Source organism: Haematobia irritans, chromosome 5 (assembly GCF_050003625.1).
Source record: "Haematobia irritans isolate KBUSLIRL chromosome 5, ASM5000362v1, whole genome shotgun sequence".
Taxonomy (NCBI): Eukaryota; Metazoa; Arthropoda; class Insecta; order Diptera; family Muscidae; genus Haematobia; species Haematobia irritans.
This window is the reverse complement of record NC_134401.1, coordinates 168,980,167-169,000,247: the sequence shown is the minus strand read 5'-3', so window position 1 is coordinate 169,000,247 and position 20,081 is coordinate 168,980,167. Positions and strand designations below refer to the sequence as shown.

Sequence of the window (20,081 nt, the reverse complement as noted above, 5' to 3'; positions counted from 1 at the left end):
GTTATTTTTGTATGGTGACCATGTAACATGTTTGTCACTAAAATGTTATTTTCTCGTCAAATATAACCTGCTTGCCGAAATCAGATACATGATTTCCGAGAAAATAACATGGTTGCGAAATCCATGTTACATGGTCACCACCCAAAAATAACATTTTGCTCTTAAAACATGTTTGAGGTGATCATATTCCTTCTCTGGGTGCACGCTTCGGAGACGGTTCACCGGTCGCTGTCCACTCAGCCGACTGTCGATTGGACTCAGGAGTGTAGTGATGGAGCCATGTTTCATCCATTGTCACATATCGACGGAAAAACACGGGAGTATTACGAGTTAATAGCTGCAAACACCGCTCAGAATCATCAACACGTTGTTGTTTTTGGTCAAATGTGAGCTCGCGCGGCACCCATTTTGCACAGAGCTTCCGCATATCCAAATATTGATGAATGATATAACCAACACGGTCCATTGATATCTTTAAGGTCTCTGCTATCTCGATCAACTTCATTTTACGGTCATTCAAAATCATTTTGTGGATTTTTTTTGATGTTTTCGTCGGTAACCACCTCTTTCGGGCGTCCACTGCGTTCACCGTCCTCCGTGCTCATTTCACCACGCTTGAATTTTGAATACCAATCAATTATTGTTGATTTCCCTGGGGCAGAGTCCGGAAACTCATTATCAAGCCAAGTGTTTGCTTCCACCGTATTTTTTCCCTTCAGAAAACAGTATTTTATCAAAACACGAAATTCCTTTTTTCTATTTTTTTTTCATAATAACAAAAGTTGCTTCACAAAAGACGCTCTATCTCACAAACTAATTGACTTACAGACGTCAAATTTTGACACGAACCATTTGAAGGTTGGTACTATATAAAAATAAAAAAATACTAGCGACGCCATCTATGTGTCAGATCGGGGACTTATCAGCCAACCTGTTATGTATATAAAAGAGCGATGAAAATATTTTATGTTATACCCACAACGATGGACCGGGGCCTTATCTCTGTTTGTTCAAAATTGGGTCACAAGTTTCAGGTCCAAGTTAAATATGCAACGTTACAATATGAAAACCAATTCTTCCAACACAATTACTATTGCCATTCTATCAATACGTTTGCTCTACAAAATTCCAAAACATCACTGATCTTGCTACAGGGGGTTCATTTCAAAACTGTGGCGTCGAATGTAAAAGACCTAATGAAGTCAGGAGTGCAGCCTAAATGGAAGACTATTTAAGCCCCCTCAGATACACATTACCGGAAGCTACCTATGTATTGTAGAAATCACAAACAAATGCATTTATCCATTTGAGAATTGCTTTATTTTTACAACTTCCAACCAATTGATATAATTTAAATGTGTATTATTATGTTATAAAGCGAAATTTTTAACGAAAACCAGTTCTAATTTTCGTTTTGATTAATTGATCTCTTTTTAAGAGCATGGGCCTTATTTGTAGTAAATATTGAATGGAATATTCCCATGTTTGTAATACATTAACATTATTAATTTAATGGCTATGTTTTGACGTTTTGGATCAGTAGAGTGGGCCAAACAAGCCGGTTAATAACCTTTTAAAATACTTCTTATGTTAATTAATGGAAAATCAAAAACAAAATATTGAAAAAACAAATTTTAATCGAAAATATACTATGATGTATAATATATTATGTATCATTTGCTTAATTTTAATTTTAATTCTTGGTCCAGATGTCCTGCATTTTACAAATAAGAACAAAAAGATTAATTAAATAAATTCATGTTGTCAGGCCATTGAAATGTGTAATGGAGAGCTTTAAAAATAACAATATTGATTTAGTGATTTCCGCAAATAAAGAAATATGGCTTGTGAATTCGGTCAAGACATGACAAATTGACAATGATAAGAGAATGTTCTTATGACCGAATACGTAAGAAACTCTAGAAATATAAAAATGTAGCAGCTCTCAACTTTCACATCCTCATTTGTTCTCTGATTGGACAAACGACTATCTTAACAGTTTTATTTTTATGATACATAGATGGATTTAAATGTCCACTTTTATTTATTGTAACTTTTGGAATGTAACAAGTATGATTATTTATTTATTAACCTCCCAAAAATTGTGTTACTTGGTCTCTTATGATAAAAAGTATATACGGCCAAAAGTTCGGTCGGGCAGAATCTTACAGTCTGTTCCAGTATGTCGATCGACTGAAATGGAAACAATCAGCTGGATTTATAACCAAAAATCAGCTGTTTTTATGAATTTCGGTCGATCGATAGAGCTCGTTCGACATACAGAAACAGGCTGTTATGTACCCCTATCATGGATTGCATACAAAATTCTAGTAATGATAGTCGTTCGCAATCACATTACAACAACTAATTATGGACTTATGGAGTCATATCTGGAAAACGCCATTGACTAATTATGAATCTACATAAATTAATTTTTTGCGGATGTGGTTTACGTATTAGTCGAGTTGAGTCTACTTAATCTGTGGCGACGACGAAAATCGAAGGCGTGACTTGTCGACTTCATTCTTTGATCGGGATTCTACCAGGTTAAAATTTGTGGATCGGTCTATATGGACCCAATATTAAGAACTCATATGCACAAATTTTTCTGGGCTTGCTTTAGGGTGGATACTGACATCACGTACCGAATTTTAAGCGTATCGGAAGAAAAATAAACCTTTCGGGAACTATACTTGTATATAGTCCGATATCCACCATTTGCAATATCCGTCGATCGATAGCAATAAAAAGTCTTAATGTGAAGTTTAGTTAGCGTGATTTCGCGGATGAATGGACATGGCTAGATTGAGTCAGAATTTCATAACGACCTAGAATTTTAAATTATAATTATTATTCGACAATTTTTGAGACAAAGAAAATTAAGGAGCTTGGAGCTACAGTAGTATAATGGTTATCCGGAGAACTGCGAAGCAGATGAGGCTAGTAACTACCTTACATATTCCAGGGGAACTAGAATCTGTTGGTATGTCTCTGGTTACCTGTGAGAAGGCTGTCATGATGGCAAATGTTCGATGTGAGAATTGCAAGGGTTGTAACGACACCAAGCAAATATGGCCCCTTTTAAACTTGAACTGCACACTAGATATGCTAGTGTTCTTAAGACGTCAGATATCACTCCTGCTATCTGCTATAACGGATCACTGTCTGATAGGCGAATTTGCAAAAACTATTGGTGTGATGTATAATGACTACTGTATGAGCTGTCATGATGCGGAGGAAAAGGAATCAATTAAACACCTCTTGTGTGAGTGTCCTACAGTTTGTGTAAGGGGCATATAGCTTTAGATTACTGGCCGACCTGGAAAACGTTAACTTAAGCAGTCTGTTAATGATTTTGGAACAATCTGGTTGGTTCAACAAAAGAAAATAATAGAGAAGGTTCAGTGGCTAAAACTAGAAGTGCCCATATAGGTAATAGGTACTTTTAGTTGAATGTGGTATCACAATGAACTGAATAGTCTAAGTGAGCCTGAAACTTAATCGGGCTGCCACATTAACCTAGCCTAATCTAACCTATAATGGTTAACATAGCCGCCTTGCATACAAAAGGCCATAGATTCAATCCCAGTTTCGAACAGTTTTCAGCGTTTGATTATCCACTTTCAGTAATGTTGGTGACATTTTTGAGTTTTGCACAACTTCTACAAATGGCCATAGGTTCAAACTCAGTTTCGAACAGTTGTCAGCGTTTGATTATCCCCTTTCAGTAATGTTGAGTTTGAGTTTTGCACAACTTTTCCAAGTGATTTCACCACAATGTGGCTATAACAAGGATGTCCCTTTGTCATTGAGCTAAAACATAGAATCGGGCAGCACTCATTGATAACAGAGATGTTCACCATATACCGAATAGACTAAATGAGCCTGAAAATCCCAGATACAAATCAAGTGAACATTTCCATAGTCTTCAGTGTAGATCTACCGGGAGAGTGACTCAGATTGGATCTTACATTCTAATTTTTAATGGAGGGGATAATCAAAGGCTACAAGAATTATCACCTTGCAAATCGAAACATTCCTACTCCCACTGTGCATCATCACTTCGCATATCTAAAAACCCCATAATTGCATTTTTACTTCGTTTTGTTACTTCACTAATGCATTTTGCATACTTTATGAAGACTCAGACGAATATTACTATGCGTTACAAACAGAATGACAAGATTTGCATAACGCCATCCTATGGTTGGATGGTATAAAAATACACTCTAAAACGTTCGGAAGACTGAACATTTTTCGATTTGCACATATTTATCGATTCTATTTATTAGACCAATCTATCACTTCATCTTTTGACGAATTTATTACATTTATTTCAATTCTAAGAAAACCGAATATCGACTTTTCCAAGTTTTTAAAAGTTCAAACAGTTGATCTTTCGAAAACTTGTCACGGTAATTTTTTTAAATTTGAACAATCTCCTCCATTCCAACCGTTAAAAGAAGATTTTTGAAAAGACATTAGCACAGTTTCGAAAAAGTCAACCTTTTGATTTTAATTGCAATCCCTAAGAAATGTTAGGAAAGGGAAATTTAAAATTGTTAAAATTTCACATACCATTATCAATTAGGTTCGGACGACTGTTAAATCCGCATTACAATGAAAAATTACATCTGATACGATGCGTGAGAGAAGGCCCCAACAACGAACATGTTTTGTATGACGATGGCTCGGGGCTTATCAATTGGAAATTATTAATTAAATTAATAATAAATAGGAAAATATCGAAGACAACTTAAACACTGATTGTAAGACGGTTAAGCTTTAAACAAGTTGTGTTATTAAAATACAAATCCACGAAAACGACTTTAAAAATATCTGTCCAAGTATTGGTAATAATCATCCAATTTCATTAGCAGGACGAGCAGCCGTATCATAGGGTGGAATTGGATGAGGGGACATTATCAACTTCAAATACAGCCACAAGCCTTGATACCATATTACCCGAAGATCCGTTCCTTTTTTCTGGACAGAATCGACCGCCAGCAACACACGTACCACAATTGCAACAGCAACGATTCGAGGCAGAGTATCCCCTGCAGTTTGGACCCATAATCGAGGCTGATGATATAAATGAACCACCTTTGCCAGTGAGTCAAAAAGTTAAGAATTCTCAAGATCCCTTGCCTCTGCCACCACCACCAGCCCATCATTCGCATAGGGATCAACACACACGCAGTGTAGTATCTACCGAAGATCTCCAGCGTAGTAGACAATCCCTTAAGGGTTCGCGAGTGTCATTTGAAAAGCGTGGTGCCACTCACGATAGCAGTGACGAGGATAACTTCGAAGAACGTCGCACAGGATTTCAAAAACAAAAGGCTATAAGTAGTGTCGATCACAAGGGCATCCTAAAGGATTTGAAAACAATTTTGGCCAATGACAATAGGCGTCAGTTTCAATCGAAGAAACATGTGTCGCTAGATTTAAAAGGTACCCGCCATCTAAAGGATCTACTCAAAGATTCATCATCAGAGGAAGAATTTCACAAAAATCGTCGCGATTTTCAAGGACGCAAACATCAAAGTTTAGATCCCCGCGTTAGTTTCAAATTAGAGAAAGTATTACAAGGCTCCAGTACAGACAGTGACGAGGAGAACGATGATGTGGAGCATAAACATTTAATCTACCGTCCTAAAGATATTACCAAGCCCTTGGTTATTGATTTGAAAGATTTAGAAAGTGGAAGTGACGAAGATTACGAATTGTCAAGGCAGCACTTTCAACAACAGCGTTCTATTAGCACCGACTCAAGGAAAAGGTAGGTGATGCTAGAACTCATCAACATTAAATTGTGTTAATATTTAATGAAATTCTCTACTTTTTAGTATACGATTTTACGAAATGGATGAAATGGGCCATAAAAGAGGAGAAAATTTACGCCAAGCAGTACCATTTGTTAGACAAATCACCGAAGATGGCAAACCAAAACTGGAAGTTTATCGACCCACAACAAATCCCATTTTTATATGGACTCAGGTAAAGCTATACAAAAACGTAGTATCCACCTTTAGGCACCATTCTCCTAGATTGCATTTTTCGGAAATATCACCAACATTTCAATATAATTAATATGTGTCCGAAATAATGTTTCGAGTCTTTTGATGGTAACCAGAATTTCACCATTTCCCATATTACTCCTTTTTATGAAGGAAAAATGCAAAGAAAAACATTTTGGCACCAAATTATGGCCGTATTAAGTATAAAAATAAGTTAAAGTTAACGTCAGATTAGCGATGGTTAAAAAAATATCAGTGATATGTTTGCATACTTTCTGGCGCGAATAAATTTTCCATTGGGAATTGGGAAAGTGTTCCTACATTTATTACTCCAAGCGTAAAGGCAATAAGGTAATGATGCTTTTGAGAACGGTTAAACGTTTATGCAAGCTTTATACTAAGAAATAAATACCAGTTTAAGGCAAATACTAAGTATGCACTTCGCAGGTGAAAATCAAAGAAATACTATTTTCTTTACTATGTTATTTAAATCTCCCATATGTGATAAGGCCTCTGTTAGAATTTTTATTCAAGCATAAATCAGGAAGCCATAAAATTCTAAAAATCGATAATAATAAAAGTCTACAAAAGCCGAAAAGTTTTAATTCAGAACCGAGTATACCCTGCTTCACTTTGTTTACATTTTCGATACCATTTCAAATCTTTCAAATTTGCTCGGAGCTATATATAAAGGATTATACTCCCATATACATATATCTAAATCTGAACCCATTTCAAAAAAATTTGGCATGCATACGCACAAAAAATATCACCAAAATGTTGCCAATTAAAATTTTAATTGAATTCTAAAAAAATTCAATTAAAAATTTAATTGGATCATTCATTTTTTTAATTGATATTGGTAATGGTTAGGTTAGGTGGCAGCCCGATGTACCAGGCTCACTTAGACTGGACTGAATTGTGAAACCACATTGCTGAACTTCTCTCTTAAAACTGAGTGCTGCCCGATTCCATGTTAAGCTCAATGACAAGGGATCTCCTTTTTATAGCCGAGTCCGAACGGCGTTCTACATTGCAGTGAAACCACTTAGAGAAGCTTTGAAACCCCCAGAAATGTCACCAGCATTACTGAGGTGGGATAATCCACCGCTGAAAAATTTTTTGGTGTTCGGTCGAAGCAGGAATCGAACCCACGACCTTGTGTATGCAAGGCGGGCATGCTAACCATAGCACCACGGTGGTTGGTTATTGATACTATCATTTCTGTGATTGAAGAAATTTCAATTAAATATAAATTGCATCAATTAATTTCGTGATTAGAGACAAAAAAATATTTTTTTTTTCTGTGTAGACATACTGTGGTGTAATCTGGCGAAAGATATATGTGGGAGCTATATGAATCTGAATCGATTTCAAATTTGACACACTTTACGACACTATCAATTGTGCTGCTTGTGCAAAATTTAAAGCAAATCACGGTAAAACTCTGGCTTCTGGGACAATATAAGTGCATAACGGGCAAAAGATATATCTAAAACTTAGCTGATTTCATCCAAAATCAATAGGGTTTTATTCTGACCCAGAACACATACTTGAGCCAAATTTGATTTGATTCGATTATACTAAAACAGCAACCTAGACTTTGATCACAAAAGTGTAAATTCAAACTAACTGTAGTGGCTACATCCAACTCGATGCATTATTGCTAAAGACACCATGGGTCTATATCGTCCCCTTATGGGTGTTGTAAACATATGTCCTAATTTACAACACCCTGTTCCACAGTGTGACACAGGGCATAAAAATTATCGAAACATCTAAAAACAACAGACTTTACTAAATTAAAACAAGTAAGTAAAGTCTAAAGTCGGGCGGGGCCGACTATATTATACCCTGCACCTAAATTTTCGATACCATATCACATCCGTCAAATGTGTTGGGGGATATATAAAGGTTTGTCCCAAATACACACATTTAAATATCACTCGATCTGGACAGAATTTGATAGACTTCTACAAAATCTATAGACTCAAAATTTAAGTCGGCTAATGCACTAGGGTGGAACACAATGTTAGTAAACAAATATGGGAAACATTTAAATCTGAAGCAAGTTTAAGGAAACTTTCCAAAAGTTTATTTATGATTTGTTGCTCGATATATATGTATTAGAAGTTTAGGAAAATTAGAGTCATTTGTACAACTTTTCGACTAAGCAGTGGCGATTTTACAAGGAAAATGTTGGTATTTTGACCATTTTTGTCGAAATCAGAAAAACATATATATGGGAGCTATATCTAAATCTGAACCGATTTCAACCAAATTTGGCACGCATAGCTACAATGCTAATTCTACTCTCTGTGCAAAATTTCAACTAAATCGGAGCAAAAAATTGGCCTCTGTGGTCATATGAGTGTAAATCGGTCGAAAGCTATATATTGGAGCTATATCTAAATCTGAACCGATTTCAACCAAATTTGGCACGCATAGCTACAATGCTAATTCTACTCCCTGTGCAAAATTTCAACCAAATTGGGGTAAAACTCTGGCTTCTGGGACCGTATTAGTCCATATCGGGCGAAAGATATATATGGGAGCTATATCTAAATTTGAACCGATTTCAATAAAATTTGGCACACTTGACTATAGTACTAATTGTTTTTCTTGTGCAAAATTTTAAGCAACTTAGGGTAAAACTCTGGCTTCTGGGGCCATATAAGTCCATATCGGGCGAAATATATATATGAGAGCTATATCTAAATCTGAACCGATTTCTTCCAAAATCAATAGGGATCTATTCTGAGCCAAAACACATACTTGTGCCAAATTTGAAGTCGATTGGACTAAAACTGCGACCTAGACTTTGATTACAAAAATGTGTTCACGGACAGACGGACATGGCTATATTGACTCAGGAGCCCACCCTGAGCATTTTTGCCAAAGACACCATGTGTCTATCTCGTCTCCTTCTGGGTGTTGCAAATATATGCACTAACTTATAATACCCTGTTCCACAGTGTGGCGCAGGGTATAAAAAAGAAAAATAATTTTGAAAATTTTTTACAATTTCAAGCCAACTTTAGCGAAATTTGAACCTCCATTTTCACAAACTTTTACATTTTTAAAAATTTGTTGAATAAACTGTATATAAATTGTTTTGAATAAGGGCATACCTACCTCAAGGTGGGTATTAAGTTCGAGTTTAAGGTGCACACAAACAAAATTTCTGATTCAATCACGAAATTAATTGATGCAATTAATTTTATAATTGAAATGTCTTCAATCACGAAAATGATAGTATCAATAATCCATTTTCTTCAATAATCTATTTTAACCCTTTCGACCCCGAATTTTTATAGGTATCGCTAAAATTTTTTTTTTTTACTTTTAATCATGTTGAAGTCATTTAAGTAGCGTCTAGCCAAAATTTCGGGTCGCCACGCCCATTCGTTTAGGCGGTAGAGAATGTTGCCTGTGGGCAACTTTGGGCAATTGTGACTACAAAATAGTTCGTTTTGTAATGATAGACGTATTACGTTTTATTGGATTTTTGTTAAGTTTTTTGTTATTTTACAGTAAATATATATTTAGATGCGCGCGTGAGTGGAATTTCAATCACTCTCGAACACATTCACGAAGAAATATTTGTACTCACGCACGCCATGTGGGTAGGAATTCACGGTCACGAAATGAAAAGTCATACTCGCGCACGATCACACATGAACAACGTTTATGTCTCACGCTTTCGCACGATTCACGACAATTTTCGTAATTCACGACAAATCTCGTGAGTCACGAATATTTTCGGAACACGACAATTTTCGTGGCTCAATAAAATTCTGGTAATTAACGAAATTTCTCGTGACTCACGCTATTGAAGTCTTCAGCGTGATTAAATAAGTAAGGGTGATTAAAATCGGTGAGCTTGAATTTAAACGTGAACGTGAATTTGTTCGTGATTGTGACTTTTTGTGTCTGTTTTACCGTGAGTGTGAATTTTATCGTGAACATGAATTTTATCGTTAACGTTCACGCATATTCACAAGATTTCGTTTAAATTTCATTCACGGCTTCGCTTGAATCACACGTGACTCACGAAAATGTTTTGTTTTTTTTTTTTGTTTTTAACCCATGTCAATTTAACTGGCGGTGTAAAAACCAAAGTATTATAAAGCGTCAATATTCGTGCTAATCCACTAGTATGTTGCCAAGAAGTGGCTTCCTCCCTTTTTACGATTCCTTCCGAATTCCCCACTGCACTGCAGATATGTTTTCCACATCATCGCCGCATTTCTCGTCACTGGGACATCCCAATTGAAGTTCAAAATTTTTTCAAAATCATTATTTTTCAAACCTTTTTTCTCCAGGCCTTATGTTCAAAAATATGTAATTTTACTACCACAATTGCCCAAAGTTGCCCACAGGCAACTTTTCAATTTTAAAAATTTCTCATCTGTTGTTTTTTTGCAATTCTAAGATTTGACTTCCAGAAATATTTTATTTGACATGTACTACAATAGATTTAATAAAAACTTTCAACATTTTAGTTGTAATTTTTGAAAAAAGTCACATGAATAAAAACCTCTTTTTAAATTCGCAAATATTTTTTTCTTGAGATACGTGCGTATTAATGATTTTTTTTTGCTAATTGACAACCAAATTAGCTGATTTTTCATTCAACTTGAAGAAAACACTTGTAGCTTTCGATACCGTTACAGTTTTATGAACAAAAACAACGCTGACAGTGAGTCTCAAAACACAAAAAGTTGCCCACAGGCAACTTTAGGGTCGAAAGAGTTAAGGAAAACAAACTTTGTGAAAATTTGCTTTGGGCAATTTCCCATCAAGTTTTAATAAAATTTGCAACAAATATGTAATTTTATGCCTTTTTTAGTGATTTAGTTTTCAATTTAGCGGCTAAACTCGAACTTAATACCCACCTTAAGACGAAATAAGTTTTTTTCCCCCTAATTACACATTCTAGATTTTGCAAATCAAAAATTTAAAAAAAAATCGGATATTCATATTTTTAAGAAAATTTAACAAAACCCACTTATCAGAAGAAATTCAAGTTTAATAACGCAGACTAATTATTTAGGCACCTAACTAGTAATAATTGGCATTTAATTCAATTAAGAAAAGTATCTTCACCTTGTGAGAATCATTTTATGACGACAGCCTCTGCCACACAAAGCCATAAAGTAGTTGCAAGTAATAAATATCACATGTGATGAATGATTATACTCCAATCATATCAAAACAACAATAACAATTCTATAGGCTGGCCATGGCATTATAGTGTGATGGAATGACTTTCTATTGAGAAAAGTCTCAGATCATTGTCAGTTTGAACTTTTCAGTGTTGGCGTTATCTGGCATTGGTAGCCAGCCTAGAGACGACATCAACAAAGTGGTATTTGGGGAAAAAACATAAACAAAAAAGCCTTTTAAATTTCTCATCGAATCTATAGAAGTTTCCGCTTTCAACCGATTTCAGGCTGAATTTGCAAGAAAAAAGTGGGAGACACCATCAATAACTGGGATGCATATCTCCAGATCGGCAGTGTGACTACTTTTCTACATTGGCATCAATCAAATTTCGTATACAATCTTATCTCTTGGGTTGACTATTTTATTTACTTTTTTTCTGCCTTTTCGCTGGACATCACATTTCGTAATGAAACCTAAGGCATATCAATACAACGTGATGTCGAGCGTCAAGGAAGAAGAACAACAAAGACACAATACATTTTCACATGTTAAACTCAGATTATTGAAGTGATAATGCCACGGTGGACTGCAGCACATTAGTAATGGCAAATCCAATTTGGCGGTTTTCTCTAAGAGATTCATTTAGAAATGCATTTGAAGAATCAGCGTGCAGTAAATCGATTGTATTATATAGCATACGATGATTTTGTTTGAAGCTTTCTCCATCAATGTGTATTGTTATAGTCCCACCTCCCTCTCACAATGTAGTACGAGATCGCTCTCAACCATAGAATAAGCATTAGCGCTTAGGATTAGATTTAGATCATTTCACTTTTTCGTAAATAACAAAAATCCAGATTATATTGATTTGTCAACTAATTTTTCATGCATTGTTTTCTTTGTGCGTTCAGTTCCTGCTTAACTTTCAAGCGAGTAATTTTGAAAAGCGGTGTGAATTTGTTATAGTGCAAATAAATGTACATTACAAAATTGTCTTATTGGTCATAGACAATTGTTAAAACACAAATGTACAACTGACCTTACTTTCATTTCGTTTTGAAAAATCTAAACACACAAACGAAAAACTCTAACAATTGAGCAGTAGCTTAATATTTGGACTATTTAATTGCTTTACATCGGTGAAAACGTACATATATATTTCTGATTTGCTATAGATACAAAAAGTGCTCTAAAAAAAGGATTAAAATGAAAATATTAATGAGAGCCGACACGCATGTGTCGTTCCATTTGCCGGAAGATGCGCCTCCAGCAAAATGCACTTTTTCACAGGTGAATAATTCAAACAAATGGTGTCTAAAACAACAGTTCTACAATTTAATTTGTCCAACATCTTTTTGAATCCTTTTTTTTATTTTATTTTGTATTTTTCAGGTGCTGGCAGCCTTTAGTGTATCATTAGGTTCCCTAGTTGTGGGTTTTTCATCTGCTTATACCTCGCCTGCCTTGGTATCAATGATGGATCGTAATGTTACCTCATTTGAAGTTACACCACAAACGGTAAGTTTTTTTTTCAATTTAAAATTAAAAAAAAAACACACACACAAGGCAGCATTGGTGACTAATGTCCATGTTCCAAAAGTGTAACATCGAACAAATTTTTCGTTATGAAATGAGTTGTGTTTATTTAATGCAATGCATTTTTTATATAAATTTTCTTTAATATGGAATTAAATACATAGTTTGTTTTTTCTTATTAAAGTTTATTCCAAATTCAGAAAATTTATTAACATGTGAAGAAAAAAAATTACAGTAAATTAGAGTGTAAAAAAGAGTGCATATCAGAATAAACAGTTTTGACGAAGTCATCCGAGATATTGGAAATAAAAATAAAAGAAAAACATTAAAGTTACGTTTCTAATCGACTTATAAGGCCGGTATGCACCTCTAGCGAAAAATTTCATTCCCATAAGAAATGCATTGTTATTTATGCTAACGAAATTTTCGGTAGCTTTCAATTTCGTAAGCTGGTACGCACCTCTAATGAAAATAACAGGGTTGTCAAAAGCATATTTTGGCAGCAAACATTTAATTTATTACAATCATTGTGTGCGTAAAAGTTTTAAAAGGTCTGTAAATAATAAACAATTTATTTGAGAAATATTTGGAACATATATTAACAATTTTTAAAAGCGATTAGCTGGTTTAAAATTTATGTACACAGCCCTGTTTTTTTGTTGTAGATTTAAATATATTTTTGCTACCGAAAATTTCGCTGGAGGTGCATACCGGCCTATAGCCGAAACTATGAAAAATATTGTTCAAAAATAAAATAAAAATGTCAACGATAAACAATCAGAAAAAATTAAATTATTTAGAAAAAAATATTCTCCCACTTGTTAGCAATTGTTTTTGAGCAAGAAAAATTAAATACTACAATTGATTTTTGATCGCAAATGTTCATTCATATTCTTTTTAATTCCGATACAATTTCAATGAATTTTTTATCATTGTGCATTTAGGTCGCCACATTAGACAAGTGTTTCGACCAAATGAGTGTCACACTTTTTTCCAGGAGCATTTTCGAAATAACTGGATATCGTTGTCGGACCAAACTGTCACTCGGTTAAAATAGGATTCGACAAGTGCTAATTTCGAATTTCATTACAATTGCGATTTTTAAATGTTAAACAAGTAAGAAAAGTCTAAAGTCGGACGGTGCCGACTATATTATACCCTGCACCACTTTGTAAATCCACATTTTCGATACAATGTCAAATCCGTCAAATGTGTTGGGTGCTATATAAAAAGGTTTTTGTCCCAAATACATACAGTTAAATCTGACTCCATATGAACAAAATTTATAATCTATAGACTTAAAATTTAAGTCGGCTAACGCCCTGGGATGGTACACTATGTTAGTAAAAAAAATATGGGAAACATTTTAATCTGAAACAATTTTGAGTCAACTTCGCAAAAGTGTATTTATGATTTATCGGTCGATAGATATGTATTAAAAATAAAGGAAAATTTGAGTCACAAGTTTTCGACTTAGCAGTGCAATTTATAAGGAAAATGTGGGTATTTTGGCCATTTTTATAGAAATGTAGAAATCTGAACCGATTTCAACATGCATATTTGGTATTTTAATTCTACTCCCTGTGCAAAATTTCACATAAATCGGACTACAACTTTGACCTATGTGGTCATACGACGGAAAATCGGGCGAAAGATATATATGGGAGCTATATCTAAATCTGAACCGATTTCAACCAAATTTGGCACACCTGATTATAGTACTTATTGTTCTCCTGGTGCAAAATATCAAGCAATTTAGGGTAAAATTCTGGCTTCAGGGGCCATATAAGTCCATATCGGGCGAAAAATATATATGGGAGCTATATCTAAATCTGAATCAATTTCAATCAAATTTTGCACACTTGACTATACGACCAAGTGTTATGTTTGTGCAAAATTTCAAGCAAATCAGGATAAAACTCAGGCTTCTGGGGCCATACAAGTCCATATCGGGCGAAAGATATATATGGGAGCTATATCTAAATCTGAACCGATTTCTTCCAAAATCAATAGGGTTCTATTCTGAGCTAAAACAGGAACTTGTGCCAAATTTGAAGGCGATTGGACTTAAACTTAGGCGATTGGACTTAAACCTAGACTTTGATCACAAAAATGTGTTCACAGACAGACGGACGGACGGACATGGCTAGTTCGACTCAGGGACCCACCCTGAGCATTATTGCCATAGACACCATCTGTCTATCTCGTCACCTTCTGGGTGTTGGAAACATATGCACTAACTTATAATACCCTTTTCCACAGTGTGGCGTAGGGTATAAAAAAATACGCACAGGAAAAAATATCCCCAATATTTTTATTCAATTAAAATCTTAATTGAATTTATTTATGGTCTAGTAAAAAAATTAAATTATTCATTTATGTTTTAACTAAATCAAAATTCAATCACAGAAATTAAAAATAAAATAATAAAGAAAAACTCAAGTTTTTAAATGGACCAACGAACAAGGGACCCTATGCACAGGATAAAATATCCCCAATATTTTTTCAATTAAAATTTTAATTGGATTTATTTATGGTCCGGTAAAAAAATTAAATTATTCATTTATTATTTTAATTAAATCAAAAATCAATAACAGAAATTAAAAATAAAATAATAAAGAAAAATGCACGTTTTTAATTGGATCAATGAACATTTTTATTGACGTCGGTGAATGATATTATTCAATTAAATCTTAATTGGATCAACTCGTGATAGAATACAACCTAATGTTTAAATAAATAAATAATATATATTATTTTCTGAGTTCAATAAGAAATTGGGGGATTGGATGCATTTACGCATTAAAACCAGATAGAAATTGCACCATTGGAATTTGTTTTAATGTTGGATGTTAATTAAATCAAAAATCAATAACAGAAATTAAAAATAAAATAATAAAGAAAAATGCACGTTTTTAATTGGATCAATGAACATTTTTATTGACGTCGGTGAATGATATTATTCAATTAAATCTTAATTGGATCAACTCGTGATAGAATACAACCTAATGTTTAAATAAATAAATAATATATATTATTTTCTGAGTTCAATAAGAAATTGGGAGATTGGATGCATTTACGCATTAAAACCAGATAGAAATTGCACCATTGGAATTTGTTTTAATGTTGGATGTCATTACTTTTAAAGTATATACATAGGAACGAATGCCTCAAAGCTCACATATATGAGTATATAAATTAAAAATATATTTGAATTATTAAACAAACATGGATTTTTATCTTCATTTTGATGTTTTGAAGCAATCAAAAAACTATGATCCAGTTGCTGATATAATTCTATATAAAGAAAAAATTCAATTTCTAAATGAATGTATTCTCATTTGTATTTTAGGCTTCCTGGGTTGGAGGTCTTATGCCCTTGGCTGGTTTGGCCGGTGGAATTTGTGGTGGACCTTTGATTGAATATCTGGGACGACGTAATACGATTTTGGCGATTGCTGTACCTTTCATTGTCTCTTGGCTACTTATTGCCTGTGCCATAAATGTTGCAATGGTATTGGCTGGTCGCGCTTTAGCTGGTTTTTGTGTGGGCATTGCATCTCTGTCATTGCCTGTATACTTGGGTGAAACTATACAACCAGAAGTTCGTGGCACATTAGGTCTATTGCCTACAGCTTTTGGTAATATTGGAATATTGGTGTGTTTTGTTGCTGGCACCTATATGAATTGGTCATTATTGGCCTTTTTGGGTGGAGCTTTACCAGTGCCATTTTTAATATTGATGTTCCTTATACCGGAGACTCCGCGTTGGTATGTTTCCCGTAACAGGGAGGAAAGAGCTCGCAAGGCCTTGGTATGGTTACGAGGAAAACAGGCTGATGTTGAACCAGAACTTAAAGGCTTAATGCGTTCGCAAGCCGACGATGATCGTCAAGCTAAAAATAATCAACTTTTGGAATTATTGAAACGCAACAATTTGAAACCATTGTCTATATCTTTGGGTCTAATGTTCTTCCAACAATTCAGCGGTATTAATGCTGTCATCTTTTATACCGTGACCATTTTCAAAGATGCCGGTTCATCAATTGATGGAAATGTATGTACGATTATTGTGGGCATAGTGAATTTTGCAGCCACTTTTATTGGTATCGTTTTGATTGATCGCTTAGGCCGCAAAGTAAGTTGAATATGGGTTTAAATTTCTAATTTCTAGCAAATGTATGGATTTGGTTTCTTTGCAGATTCTTTTGTATATATCCGCTGTTGCCATGATTATAACCCTTTTTGTGTTGGGAGGATTTTTCTTTTGCAAAGATAGTGCTCAAATGGATGTGTCTAATGTGGGCTGGCTTCCCCTGGCAAGTTTTGTCATTTATGTTTTGGGTTTCTCGTTGGGTTTCGGTCCCATACCTTGGCTGATGATGGGTGAAATTTTACCAGCCAAAATTCGTGGTTCAGCTGCTTCAGTTGCAACTGCATTTAATTGGACCTGTACGTTTATTGTAACGAAAACCTTCCCCGATATGATTGGTAAATATCAAAATTTAATATTATAAAAGTTTTAAATAAAAATGGAGAGTGAACTTGTCTTACAGAATCAATTGGCGGTCATGGTGCATTCTGGCTGTTTGGAGTGGTTTGTGTTGTTGCCGTATTCTTTGTGATATTCTATGTACCAGAGACTCAAGGAAAAACGCTGGAAGATATTGAACGTAAAATGATGGGTCGCGTGCGGCGTATGTCTTCAGTTGCAAATATCAAACCATTGTCTTTCAACATGTAAGACGCGATTAGACGCTACCCATAAATAATCTCTAATCTAGACCAGACAAACAAAAATACAAATTTTCTTAGTACGAAATCCCCATCATGTATAGTTAAATAAGCCATAAACAATGACACCTCTCTTGTTCTTCTTCACCTTTGTCCCCCAAACTAACCTCCATTATTCATAGAGCATTCGTGTAATTCAATCAAATCAACCAAATATTAGTTTTAAGTAGTAATTCTCAGCCATTCAGGCAATTAGTTTTGAAAATTATTGCAAAACTTAAGAACCACATATCGTATTTAAAGCTAAGCTTTTTATAGCCATTGAGAAGATGAATATGTCTCATACATTTTGGTATACTGTGTTATGAAACTAATTATTAATAATTAAACTTACTAATTTATACACAATAACAAAAGTATGCTAAAAGATCAAACCTACACATACGGAGTAGGATATATTTCATTGATTAGTGGAAACAATTAAGAATTTTTTCTTGTATAGCCTGTAACTGTAGTGATTTTCTTTTTCTAAATAGTCTGTTTTAATTATTATACTAAAACAATAGTTATTTTTTTTTTTCTTATTATAATTTGTATTGTTTTTATGAATTAAGTTTAAGGCATATCATAAAATGTTGTAATGTGCAAAAACAAAATAATACACCATGCTACTAAATATACAATTCTTGTATGAATGTTTTAAATTTGAAAACAAAAAAATACAAAATAAAATTTAAAAAGAAACATATCATCACTATTCTTTTATTTTTATTTATTTTGGGTAAATAATTTTGTGTTGGATGCTGTACATTTACTACATTCGTTTTTAATCTCATATTGTTTTTATTGAACTTTGATTGATAGTGCTTCGCCGTTTTTACATTGCATTTAATATAAACAAATATTGATCTGTTTTCCAATGCAAATTAGTTTTAAATAAATGCATCGTATTCTTATCATCTCTATTGTCAATATTTCTTATAACTTATGCTTGCACTTTGTTCGATTTTATATTGGTGCTTTAATATATAGGCCTTTCTGTACATATATATATAATATGTCACGAGATGGTCGAGTGAATCAATATTTATTTTAAGATTATTGAATAGAATGAAAAAAAAGGTTCAGTTCAAACACATAATTTCTTTCTTCAGGCAATATTCAAATCATGGTGGTTTACAATGAAAGCAACATTTTTAGATGTTCAAAGATGAACTTGCATTCATTGCAAGTATAAATGTTACACTATTTTAAACAAATTACAGTGGCATGGGCAGACGACCTGACAAGGCTATCGAATGTGACCCCAAGAATCTTGGGGTAATTTGTGGTCGGAATTATTTCGCCATCGCCACACTAATATTCAACTGCCTGCGCACTTCTGCCGTCCATGTAGTGAATAGTGTGGTTGAGGATTTGGTGGGGGATATCCTCAAGTTTCTCGAAGTGAAATAACTGGTAAGATTAGCGATATAGACGTTTAAACGATCGCAGATGTAATCAACATTGGGCCCAGATGCCAAGATTGTACAATCGTCTGGGTATGATACAATCTCTACCTACCTACCTAAACAGTGCCGCAGATATCACCCCATCGCAGATGTTATCAACATTGGGTCCAGATGCCAAGATGGTACAATCGTCTGCGTATGATAAAATCTCGACGCCGGCTGGAGGGTGTGGAATAGAGGATATGTAGAGGTTAAACAGTGCCGGAGATATCACCCCACCCTGGGTAACTCCCTGTTTCACTCTACGGTGTCTTGATTTCCTATCCCTAAATTCCACATGACTGGCGTCCGCACATATAATTAGTAACCCAACGCTTGGTTCCAGCCGGTAGGGACGTGTTCTTAAAAGCCTTTGTTTATTCTTTTTTTTTCTATGAAACATATTTTAATATTTTGAAATATATTTTGAATAGGGTATGTTATTCGGGGTATATTCCAAATTAGGTGGGTTCACATTCTAAAATTGACGTGTTTTGGAGGAAAACTTGTGTTTTGAACTGGTTTTGGTGATTTCCTATCCCTAAATTCCACATGACTGGCGTCCGCACATATAATTAGTAACCCAACGCTTGGTTCCAGCCGGTAGGGACGTCGATGTCCACGAAAAGTCTGGCATGGTATCGAATACCTTCGATAGGTCAAGCGCCACGAGGTCCGTCCTGTGACACGGCCTGGGCTGATTGAGTCCCCTATTTATAAATGCTGCAATGGCATGCAAACACGTTGTCGTACTGTGTACTTTGCGGAATCCATGTTGATGATTGGCAGGAAAATTCTCCACAAGGCTGGGGAGGAGTAGTGCCTCTTGGCTCTCGCCAGTAGCCGAGACAATTGAGGCACTACTACAGGGAAATCGGCGGTAAACTATGCAGCTTTAGTGTGGACACCGCAGACTAGTGACACGCAGTGGAATAACATACAGACCTGCCAGAACGCTGCCCTTAGAACTGCGACTGGGTGTCTCCGCAGCACACCCCTGGATCACCTTTATGTGGAGACAAAGATCATCCCTGTGTGAAGACACAATTACACGTTGTAATTGTAGTATCTCCTGGGTTGTTATCGCAGTAATCATCCAAACCACCAACTCATGGATACACAACCACCACTC

The 20,081-nt window shown here is 34.8% G+C and overlaps 2 protein-coding genes across 4 annotated transcripts in view; one reads left to right on the top strand and one right to left on the bottom strand.

The window, feature by feature from the left end:
* The window catches only part of Tret1-1 (Trehalose transporter 1-1), a 29,776-nt gene extending 11,566 nt beyond the window's left edge, over nt 1-18,210 (top strand). Inside the window, exons 3-8 of one of the 3 annotated variants that reach the window (XM_075313327.1) lie at nt 4,878-5,782; nt 5,850-6,000; nt 12,582-12,707; nt 16,078-16,863; nt 16,928-17,216; nt 17,282-18,210. In XM_075313327.1, coding sequence (XP_075169442.1) covers nt 4,878-5,782; nt 5,850-6,000; nt 12,582-12,707; nt 16,078-16,863; nt 16,928-17,216; nt 17,282-17,469 — 2,445 coding nt within the window. In that variant the 3' untranslated portion in view covers nt 17,470-18,210. Of the gene's footprint in view, nt 1-4,877; nt 5,783-5,849; nt 6,001-12,089; nt 12,480-12,581; nt 12,708-16,077; nt 16,864-16,927; nt 17,217-17,281 lie in introns of those variants that run through there. The other 2 variants (XM_075313328.1, XM_075313329.1) reach the window with 2 other exon arrangements.
* Nucleotides 1-20,081, bottom strand: part of Roc2 (Regulator of cullins 2) — a 66,788-nt gene that overhangs the window by 44,495 nt on the left and 2,212 nt on the right. The gene's annotated exons all lie outside the window — the stretch shown is intronic.